Genomic DNA, 12,421 nt, shown 5'->3' on the forward strand with positions numbered 1-12,421 from the left:
AAGTTCTAAAAAATGAAAGTTTTACACTTACTAACTAGAGTTTAACTAACACTATTGTGTTGTTCTGACAAAATCTTAAGTTCACGAAATAGGTTACACGTGGCGACACTGAATAGTTTGTATAGCGGATAGTGAAGTGACTCTGGATGTATATGACAATAATGGGTTTGAATTTGAAATCAAAAGGTGACTGAGAAACAAAAAAAAAAGAAGCCATTATTGACTTTAATGACTAGCCAACCTTTCGCCCTTCATCCTAAAATTGTAAATGCATCCGTGAATGCTGAAGTTATCCATCAGTTATCCATCACGATGAGACCTACATTGGGACACTCAATAAACCAGACGTACCCTTAAATAAAACAATGACTCTACCACCTCCCATTCCAGCTCAGCTACATTCACAAAATTTAAATTAGCAGATGCCAACTCAGTGAGAACTTTTATATCATTATTTTAGTTCAACTGTGTTTCCGTTACAGACATAAAATACAGTTTAAAATCCGTTCAATTTCAGACAAACCCAGTCAGGTTTAAGCCAGTCAAAAACATTCTGAAATCGTAAGCAAACATTATCATGTGGGTGGGCACACTGATGTCAGCTGCGTATGTAGGCCAAGGTGTCCGCTAAAGACCCAAGGTTAGAATTGGGCCTGAGATTAAAACATTTTGTGACCGACAGCTTGGTTATACAGCCCCTTATCAGAATAGTGGCTTATCAGGTGCAGGGTGTGCCAATGTTTCTTCAGGCCTGTGGTTTTGGTTGGCCTTTAGTACGTTAGTGGTGTGATAACATTCCCTCGAGTCTTAGTAGAGTTTCATATTTTTGTTCAGTTAGTGTTGGCAGTGAGATTTCTTACTGAATTTGCCTCTGCAAACAATCCTCCACACCAAATCCAGTGTCATTTAGGGTCTGTTCATACTTTGCATTAAACTCCAATCTGGGATATCCAATCGCAAGTGGCGAGCGTAAAAGACAGGAGTGAACACGCCCAGTTGCACTGAGATTGCTTTTGAGAGATCTGATCTGTGAGCATATTTGGAGTTGGTCTGGGTGGCATGTCTCTACATTTGTCCACATTCTTTTGGTATGGTGTGAATGCAATGTGTCGTGAGTTGCATTAAAGGCCTCCTACTAAACAGGTGCTCCTGTGTCCGTGGAGTTTTGCTTCGTTCATTCAGAAAAAAAAACAACCATATGACCTCCATTATAAATGATCGCCTAAAAGGGAAAAAGCACCAAGTGATGTTTGATCATTAGTAATGAGAGCCTTTTAAAATAGTCTGTCCTTGTAGCTGTTAACTTATTAAATATTAAATGAATCAAAGCAAGAATTTACAAATGAAAGTATTAATATGAGTGCACAAGTGTGATTCTGCCATTAAACAGCATATTAGCACGAGGTTAACTATTGATGCGATCATGTTGATGTATAAGGAGCCGTGTGTGGTTAATTTATATATTTCCTCAATAATTACAGATGTCTTTATTTTCCCTTTAATACCAGAGATAATGGTGCGTATGGAGTTGGAGTTATAATGTGAGTTTTGTGCAGGTCTAGCGTCAGGGTGGAGATCAGTATATAATAACTTACTGGGTGTACCAAAGTCATGACGTACACACATAAAACAGAGCTGTTCTCAGTTCTGGAGCAGCGGTAGAGACCCATTAGACAAATCAGCTGTTAGAATATTCTACTGAGTCCCAGATGATGTTGGTGTTTATATGGATACAGACCATGAAAGTGAGACTGGATCTGGAGCCGCATGTTAATGCCAAGTCTGAAAGGACGTACCTGAAGCTGGTTTATATAGCCCAGGTCTGAACAGGGCCCGAAGACACAACCAGGATAGCGTCAACCTGGTCTGTGATTTTCATCGCATGTATGAAAAACACATGTGATTTCATTGTCCTTTAATATTTTGTGGTTCTGCATCTTGCACTTACCTAGCTTGGCAAATAAACTGTCACAGGACTGCTGAGCTCAAGAGATCACATGATGATCCATCTACCCAGGCTTGTAGCTGATCCAAGCTGATTAAAGGTGTCAGAGTCGTGAGGAACTACAAGCATCTATGGACAGGTTTTAAGTGTATGTGCACGTCTTCCTTCCAAAGACTACTGAAACGCTAACTACATGGCCATCTACAGTAAATGCTTGCTGCGGTTCAGCCTGTCGTAGATAGCTCATCCAATCACCTGCCAAGTACTTTTAGAAGTGCTTTCCATTTTCCGAGAAGTTTCCATGGATCACTTCCCAGATGCTTCCATGAAACAAATCATCTGGTGCATCAGGTTAACCTTGTACACCTTGTATTTTGCTGGGTTTGGGGACACAGTTTTTACGTCGTCTTTTGCCAGTCTTTCCGTAGAAAGGCTTTCAAACTGTTCCCAGTCCCAAACAAAATTGTGGGATGGACAAACACAGGCTGAACACATCATACCGACAGATACTGAATGTATTACAATATAGGAATAAGGCAAGAACACTTCAGGATAATATACTATACAATATAGAGAGTGATATTTTTAATCAGAGAAATGAAAAAAGTGTGATAAAAGCCTGTCTGCAGAATTGCTTTAATATCAAAGATCTGTCTCTCAGTGCCACACACAGAGTAAATACATTTTCCAATAGATGGTCTAGAAATGCACTCAGTGCAACACAAAGATAATTCTCCACTTACATCAGCCCATCTATCGTGCCTCATAGACTCAGCCCTGACCAGTGACAGCAATAGCCCACTGTGGATCAGGGTTTATAATGATCCACTTTAAATATGAAGTGCAGCTCACAGCAGGCATTAGATGGCCAGCGCCGCATAAAGACAAAGCCTCCAATCATCTGCCCTCTGATGAGGCACAGCCGACTACAAAGAGAGCAACAGAACAGCAGCAGGTGTTTACAAAAGCAAAACTAACCCCCGAAGTATTTACTACAAAGCCATGAAAACCACTGTGCTTATGCAGCCCGGTCTTTACACTGCAAAACATTAGCAGTTCATTCACAAGTGGACTTGAAAAATCCATCTACGAAGAGGGGAATATGAAGAACACACAGTTGTCTTTGCAAATGCCAAGAGTGTATTCAGGGCCGTTGTCTTTTTATTAGCAGTATATGCGTCAGTGCTGGGTTAACGGGACAGAGGTTATCTTGACGCTTTGATGCCATCGCAATCATGGCTGAAACACTATAGATCTTGACCAGTTATAGCTTATGTGCTGGGAAAAGCCAATAAACAAGAAAGACAATGACTGGGAACACATAGCATCTATGGGTTGGACTAAGAGGACAGTACAGGTCGTATATCCTTTAAGGATTTTTTTCAACATGTTCTCTGCGGATGATTTCTGCCCTGCTATTGGTCGACGCCACTGACGAAAGAAAGCGGCTTTTTATATGTTTATATGTTTATTTATTGTGACACACTAACACCGATATAATTACAAAAGTTCAGTCACCTTCAGGTTTGTCATTTTAGAATAATTAAAATATGGACAGTTAAGGCCCTTTTAGAGTACTGCGGGACATAGACGCTGTAGCCTACGTCGGTGCGAGCCATTTATACTTGTGAGCTTGTCAGTCTGGCTTGCTCTGTAACAACGCGACCCAAATGCTAGTCAGCACCGTGTCTTTTTTGCCAGGCGGGCTAATTTTTGTTTCTACTTCCTGCTTCACTTTCAACAATGGCGACTGAAACTTTTGCAGTAATTGTGCCGAAGACCAGCCATACAAGTGTTTGTATACCCAAACCTCCTCAGTTAACCTTTCCTCGATGCGCTCCAAAACAATCAATTTGAAAATTGTGGAGATGGAGAAGCAGACGGAAATACTAAAGCAGAAACACGCTACCACCAAGCGGACCAATCACAGCTCTTCCGATCTGCTTCGCCTTGCCGTGTAGTTACATTTCCGGGGAGGTGCACGTCAGTTATGGCGCTAGGGTCTGTGCAGGGTCTGCGTATGCTCTGCGCTGTTGCCGTAGCCACGTCGTAAACTTGACGCAGAAGTCTAAACTAAAAGTCTAAAGAAAAAAGTAACTTTATTGTTATTTAGCAACCTTAATCAAACTATCTTATCTCTGTTCACAGTTGCCAGCTACCAGGGACAAGTGATCAACATCAGCAAGCCAGCTGAACTCACCTGCATCAGTTAAGGCCTGATCATTTTCTTGAGTGGCAGCCAAGGCACTAGCTGGACTGAAATGGAATGAAATCTAACCTAATTATTTTACCAGAAGTACCTGTTCAATTCTTTCACTGGATACTGCATATGCTAGCAAATGTGTGCAAAAAGTGTCTATACATTAATGTATAGATGGACATTATGTCATTCCATTTTTTATTTTTGTTATTGTTACATTAATGTCTATAAGAATGGAGCTGTTGTAATACCATGTTAAATAAATAGACATGATCACAGACAATAACAGGATTATTTACTGTGCAATAAAATGCAATTAAATACACTCCTGCATGAAAACTTGCATTTTGAAACATGTTTGTGTTCTTCAGAGCACATATTAGCTGTCATCCAGGACTGCTGATGGTACTTATCTGCCTGCCGACTCTAAAAACCCAACTAAAAGCACACAAAGTAGTGCTGTGGTCTTAATTTCCACCAACATCAAATGCTTCGTGTCGTCTCTTTGAGGTTGGGAAAAGGTGCTTTGAACTCCTTTAATCCAGGCGGTGTTCAAAACATTTCAAAAAGAGTAACAATCTAAAACAGGGACAGACTCTTTTACTTGAGAAAATTTGCCGTGGTGTATGTGGAAATACTCACTCGTATTCGCTGCACTTCCAAGAAGACAGCTCTTTGGAAGGACTTCTCCCAGATAGCCAGGTCGGTGGCCAGCTCTACCCTGAAGGTGTGGCTCTGGCCGTGGCCGACCAGAATACTGAAGCACAGAGACTCATTGTCCTGCTGCTCAGGTGAATGCTCCAATCCCAAGTACAGCCTTGCCTGGAGCCAGCAGTCCTCTGCCATCCATAGCTGCAACGCAAAAATTATAATTAAAACATTTTGGGGGAAAAGGCTCCGCTGTATCTTCACGTTCTAATGCTTCTGTGGGCAGAATCAAGAGAAAATTCATATGTTCTCTGGTTAATCAGTAAAACATTCACAGTGTTCATATCCTGGTTTTTGGACCGGGTTAATCAGAGTTGAGAAGACTCCATGGTATACTACACTATCTGCTTCGTGATAGAAAAATGTCTTATCTATACAGGGGTGAAAATATCAGTGATAAAAATGTGACACATCGCAGCGCCCTCCTCTTAACGTACCTTGTGAACCTTGAAAAGAACCTCATAGAGGTTATAAGTCGTCTCAGCTTGTCCCCAGTCAGCGGCACTGATCTGAGAAATAAACATCAAGGAGTGTGAGGAGAAGAGGCAGCATATCAAAACAAGCTTTATTGCACTTGTTAGCGGCACCTACTTATCCAAAAGCTAAATGCAAATGAAAGTTAGGCAGGTAGCTTAGCTGAATGAATGGCTGGATGACTGCCAGTGTCAGGGAACAGAATTCATTCATTCTGTTGCACTGTGCAAGGGGAGGAGATTTGCAGTGAGCCTTGTGCCAAGCTTTAATTAGTGGCTTGAAAGGCAACAAATAATGCAGCTAATACACACACGCGCACACACACAGACACACACACTGATAAGCCACAACAATAAAACCACTGATAGGAGAAGTAAATAACATTAACCATCTTGACCAACTTTTGGACCTGACATTCATGTAGATGTTACTTAGACATGTACCACCCACCTAGACCAGACCAGGAACCCCCACCCCATAACAATGACACTACAGCCATCCCCATCCGGATGCAGCCTGACACACACACACACACACAAAAAGCGGTTTAGGAACAACTCAAAAAACATGAAAAACAGTACAAGGTGTTGACCTGGCCTCCAAATTCACTAGTTTCCAAACTGATCAAGTATGTGTGGGATGATCCACAGAGGTCCCTCCCCTCAACCCATAGGACCCAAAGGCCCCAAAGGCCCCCACTAACAACAATCTGTTGCCAGACACCACAGGACACCCTCAGAAGGCCCATGTCCATTCTCTGATGAGTAACAACTGTTTTGGAGACACAAGGGAGACCAACACAATATTAGGAAGGTGGTCATAATGTTATACCTGATCGATGTATATATTTACCCATAATACAGTAAACACAGCTACATTTCTCATATGAGATGGCAGTACAGGCTATAAACTCAAGACCATTTCTTTGGATGGCCAGATCCACTTCTTTTTCAGATTCTTTTTAGGCAGTTCAGCCTGTAATCAAAAGATGCAGCAGAGAGAAACGAGAAATACTAGGACAGAGAGCAGGGAAATGACAAACAGCAAAGGACCAACTGGCCAGTAATCGAAACATGCCCCGACCACTCCGCTTGAAACCACAAACTTTGATCCATGGGTCCATGGGTTTGGGCAAAGTGACGGGGATTTCCATTTCCACATCAAACAAGCAATACTTTCATTCCGGCATTAACAGTTAGAGCGGATCTCCTGTTGTGTCTGGGCTGTGTGGCTCCCACGGACTAAACAGGAAGACCATGTTTATAAAGTAAATCCCAGAGTCACACAACTCGGCTTAAAAAGTCTGCAGAGGGAACTTTGGCTCTCTACAGCATGTGTACCATATGTGGATCCAAACTGCTACACATGGAAGATCATTAGGTATTCTTTTTCGCTTGTATCAGTAGCCACTGCTTTTCTATGCACATTAATATGGCAACTGTATAGAACCTTCATGTTATTATAGATATGGCACTAATTGATTTATCCCTGAGTTAGAGAAAACAAAGATGTGAGGGGATCCTAGATATTCTAAAGTATGTCAGTAAAAGGATGATAATTAGGTGAATTTAATTGCTTGGAATTTATCTTTGTATGACCCAGATTTAAAGTCTGCACCACTCTTTTCACATCTTGATGTGCAAACAAACCCATTTCTCTGTAAGTAAAGTATACCTTTTGCTATTCTTCTTTGTCTCCACTTTTACCAGTTCTAATTAAGCGCTCATACGGTACTAGTGCTGAGTTCAGACGGTGTAGTTTATTTTGAGCCAAGCCCACATACACCTTTCAAGTTCTGTCGATACCAATGTTCCAAAATGTGTTTCAATGCAAACCTCTGAGTAGTCCTCATGGAAACACAATAATCAGTTAAAGGTGCAGTAGGCAACTTTTATAAAACTAACTTTCTGTCATATTTGCTGAAACTGACCCTATGTTCAAGTATAATTGCATAAAGCAGGTAATTTAAAAAAAAAATCGGCTCCTCTGGCCCCTCCTAGAGCCTGTAGCGCGATTTGCAAGACATCCACCGCTCCACATCCAGATGCACCAATCACGTCCAGGGGTGTATCTAACAGAGTGTCAATCACTGCTCATGGACACGCATTACCATTGCGCCCTCCCCTCCCTCCACCACCTCGCACCACTTGGCCGCGGGCGTGTAGAAGGAGCCGGGACGTAATCCTCCTCCGAGCCCTGTGCCTCAGCTTCACTCTCAAACGTCTAACCACATCAACAGGTAGCGGTCATATATCTACCACATAGCAAATTGATAAGTCTAAACTGTGGAATAAAACGCCACAATGAATGCTTCTAACTGTTATTGATAGCAAACATCACAGATGTAGGCTACTTTCAGAAACATCCTAACCTTGGTTTTGTCCTAAAGTTGACTATTGCTAAATATTTTGACCTAAAATTATTTAGCAATAACGAAGGGTATTATAAAAACTATTTTGTTGTTCTTACGTCGGTGTGTTCCATGCTAGTTTGTTTACTCGCTCTCTCTCGGTTCTCTGCTCGTGCACAGTATTCCAGGGCCAATATGCACGCGCTCTATCGTGCACAGCTCTCCCTTGTGGGGGGAGGGGCTTGGGACACCGTTTTGGGCTTTAGCGGAAAGTGGGGAGGGACTGAGAAGTTGTCGATGTAAAAAATTTTTGGCTAAGTCCTGGATCTTCGCAATCCTGCCTACTGCACCTTTAACTGTTGGAGTAACATTTTGGTGAAATTGACAATGCCCAGCTTTTTGTGAAGCTTTGGTTTATCTCAATAATGAACTAAAGGTTTTGAGATAAACGGATTGTTAGTTTTGACATTATTTCGTGAGTTTCGGATTATGACCAACCTTTTTACCTTTAAGTACTTATTTGCGGGTGTGAGAAAAGTTGAGAAAAGTTCCACTGTACTGTCAAGCAAGATTTACAATACATAGTAAAAAACAAAACAAAAAAAACATAGTTTATTTCGTAAAAGTAAGGTCTGGAATGACGTTGGAGGGTTATTTTTATTCAAGGTTCAAGGTGAAAATGGAACGCTAAGATGGAAGTTTTCACCTGCTACTGAGTACTTTTTGACGCATGCTAACCGAGAATGAAAATAGCCAATAGACTTTGATTTCTAGGGTGTGATTTATACAACTAAACGCACTAAAAAATTTTCGTTGCATATTTAAGGCCGCTCTACCTCAGGGATCTTGGCCACTGCCATTATTCAGCAATGGCCAGAGGACTCGTCTGGTATTTCACGATCCACCAGCTGCATATTGCCTTCAGTTTTTGTAGCCACAGCTTCAGTGACTCCACAAAACATCTAATGTAACTCATCAAAATTATTGCTCACAACTTGTCTCGCCAACATCTTGTTAATTTGATTTGTTGGTCCCATTTGATCTGTCTGTTTCAAGTAAGTGTGGATACTACTTTTCATTTTTGTTCTGCAGTCAGGTAAAGTTTACAGCAGCTCACCTGCTCCCGGGCTGTAGATATTTTTCTTTTAGTTAAAGCACTAGGCTTCAAGGTTTCAAAAAGTCCTTTTCTCTACCTTGACTCCACACAACATGCCTGTGGCATGTTCCTGGTTAAAGAGACTTAAGTGACTTTAACTACAAAATGTCAAGAACTCTTGTATCACATATATGGTTTGTGAAGGCCATTCCTTTATGTCAACAACTATCTTTGCAGACGCTTTATGATGCTTTAGAATGAGCAATAATTTGCACAGCAGCCTCAGAACGGAGTATGCACATTAATACATGCCATGTTTTGCACAAATGTCAATTTACATCCATCTATTGGAATAAGTTGTACATAACATCCCTGAGGTCTCTAGAGAAATGCAGGCATCATCCAGAATGTGGCGGAGAAATTTCTAACAGCGAAGGTTCTCTCTTTGTTGTAGTGATGCTCCAAGCAGAATGAAAGACAGCCTGCAACTACAAAAGGCCTGTTTGATGGCATCAACAAGCCCAGTGTGAGAGTCTCCGCTTATACAAGGCCAGACTCTCCTTGCCATGGTAACAAACAGCATGAGTGACCATCACTAATCTTACCACACAGAATCGGTGTAGAGAGGGAATTGCCGACACGTGCTGCTCAGACAGGCGTGTAATATTCTACAGAAAGGAGGTCTTCTCTAGGTCGTGCTTGAGCACGCAGGAAGAGACAGAACTGCAATGCACTGGTCTCCAGCAGACACATAATCCTACGCTATAAATGGCTACAAGAGTTGCCAAAAACAGCCACATTGTGCTGGACGGATACAGCATTATTTCTTTAACAAGACAGTGAAGCAAGAAAAGGAAAATGCAGGAAGGGACATGGTCATGCAGTAAGGACTGTTGGCATTTATGCCCATGTGGTATGCATAGGTTAGCTTTATTTGGTTAATAATTATTTGGTTGGAGAGGTGAAGCAAACTTCTGAAGTTTTCACATCACCATGAAGTGGTCAGGCAACTAGTGAAGACTTTAGGAAGACAATGCCGCTTCACAAGAAATATGGACGAATGGAAGACACTAGAACATGTTGAGCTGCAAGCCTTAGAGATAGACCGATCTTGTAAACTTTGGTTAGCCAACTTGGGCCCCTTCAAGCAGGAACTCCACATTTATTCAACAGGAGAGAGCAGCATCGATCTACTCATCTAAAGGTGTGGTATGGTCAGAACTAGTTCCTTAAGATATAAACACACCAAACTGACATTGTCAATGAAGGCTGACTACGATACCAGCACATGACACCTGTGTCTGAGCCAAATAATTGCCCTTGAACACACCAAAAAGACTACAGTCTTCATTTGACAATCTTGTGAAAGGAAAGAACACCTCTGGGAAGAGCTACTATTTGCTGGGAGGCTAGGTAGAGTTACAAGCCATCGTACAGGGCTGGACTCTCCTGAATCAGGCAAAGTTGGTCAGAATTGTATTCATTGTGGATGATCAGGCCAATCACAGTGATCTCTCGCAACATCGTGCAAAGCTTTGCTCTGTACAATCTGAAGAGTCAGTCCTGTTACATGTGTGCACAACTCTTTACAATAGTTAGGTATGTTGTAGGTTATGGCTCTGGGAGTGAAAAACATAAAGAAAAGGGGAGAAGCAAAAAGCAAGATGAAACAGCTAACCGACTGTGGGGGAAAGATAAAACGAAAAAAAAAACTTCCTCTAGCATCCCATCACTTTGTTTGTTCTTTCTGTGACGGTTAACTTCACTTAAGTAGAGCGGTGTGTCCAGCTCTGGTGTCCGTGACCAAACCTAATGTGTGCACCACCAGCAGGGGCCGAGACCATGCCGACACCAGACATGTTAACTTACTTAGCTAGGAGGCTGAAAGAAGTAGACACGTTCCAGGGATTAGATAACACTGTATTATCATAAATGTTTCAAGAATTTATGGCCACATATGTTCACACACATTAGATTTAGACACCAGAGATGGACACACCGCTCTACTTAACTGATATCAACCGTCACCGTCAGAAAGAATAAATCCGTAAACATGAATCTGTAAAATTGAACAATACAAGAAGTATACAAAAACATAAATAGTGATGGTATCATTTTGCTGCACTCTGTTTGAGATCCAGTATGTGTAATAAGGACATACTAACACCCCCAACAATTGCAATATTTGGAATAACTCCAGGAGCGACTGCACTTATAGTTTGCACAGTGTCAAGTTTTAGACTTGGCCTATCATTACCGGCCCACCAGTAATCACACTGTAAATGGGTGCCAAGTGCTGTGGCACATCTCAAGCATGAAAGCTCACACTCCACGCAGAGACCAGCTAAGACATTTATATTTTTTTTTGGTCTGAAAACCTTTACTCCACTATTTTGAACAAGTATAAAAGTCCCTTTCGTCGCCCACTGGCAGCTTTGTCTGGGTTTCTGATGGAAAATAAGAAATCAGAATATTCTGGTTTTTCTGCGTGTTTAATCCAGCATTTGGAGATGGGATCACAGTATGGACAAAGCATCAAGCACAGAGAGTGGCAAATGAGGAAAGAATATACAGTGTAGATCTGCTTTATACTTCATATCTACTGGAGGTCACACTGTTAACCATTTATGGGTTCAAGCAGAAGCTAAACCATGTGTATTGATTGTGTGAAAGACTTCCATTCTAATCCCTTCTTGGAGCACTTAATGCACAAGTGATTAAATTTATCACACAATGTGAATTAAACACAATCAGAAAGATTTAAGACATAAAATGTAAGAATGAAAAGACAAAAGTAAGTATGTGAATGAGCATAGCAACTACATGTCACATTTAAGCTGTAAAATCACTTTCATCATACCGGACGAGCCCCCACAGAATAGAATAGATCCCAGAACTCATTCTGGGGAAAGTGTAAGTATTGTCCCATGACAGAGTTAATCACTGCATTGGTCAGGACTTTCAAACTTGGTAGAACAAAAAAATTAAACTCAAATTACAGCAATCAGACCGAACTCTCATCAGCACTTAAACCACCAGCTCCATCCTACAGAAGTCTGTTCTCTGCTTTTCTCATCATGCAGCAGATCATTCAGAGGAAAGAACATGTTGTTCTTTGAATCTACACTTCATCAATCTGTATCAAATTCCCAGCAAATATCTCCCCTACTGACACTCTCCAGTCATTGGAGCCCTTTACCATATGAGGCACATAATAATGAGCATAGTTAGAGTGATAATATGCAAGGTCAGACAACATTGTAAATGAAGGGAAAAATTTAGCAAGGTAAAAATACCAAGCCATCCCGATAAGGCCACAGTACTAAAGATTCAGTTAAACAATGCATGTATGTTGATACTTGCATGTGTGCGTTCATATGGTCCCTTCCTTTGCATGTGGCCTAAACTTTCTAGTCACAGGATGATTTGCTTGGTGTGTAACTGTCTCTTTTCTTTTCTTGGATTCGTCGTCCCCCACAGGTTGTTGAACTTTCTGGTTCATTATTGAAGATACATTCCAGAATCCAGCAATAAACCCTCCATGGATTAGTACTAATATTGAGCAAATTAAATTCCTCTATCGGGTCTTTTATACAACGATAAAACTTCTAAGTTGTACGAACTCCACGGGGACGTTGGAGAGGATTT

General features: G+C 41.3%; 1 protein-coding gene across 1 annotated transcript in view; it reads right to left on the reverse strand.

The window, feature by feature from the left end:
- The window catches only part of sntg2 (syntrophin, gamma 2), a 70,508-nt gene that overhangs the window by 16,870 nt on the left and 41,217 nt on the right, over positions 1-12,421 (reverse strand). Inside the window, exons 12-13 of the mRNA XM_084569851.1 lie at positions 5,291-5,362; positions 4,788-4,997 (exon numbers count right to left, since the gene is read on the reverse strand). Coding sequence (XP_084425977.1) covers positions 4,788-4,997; positions 5,291-5,362 — 282 coding nt within the window. The remainder of the gene's footprint in view (positions 1-4,787; positions 4,998-5,290; positions 5,363-12,421) is intronic.

The sequence above is a fragment of the Chelon labrosus genome (assembly GCF_963514085.1).
Source record: "Chelon labrosus genome assembly, chromosome: 20".
NCBI classification, from domain to species: Eukaryota; Metazoa; Chordata; class Actinopteri; order Mugiliformes; family Mugilidae; genus Chelon; species Chelon labrosus.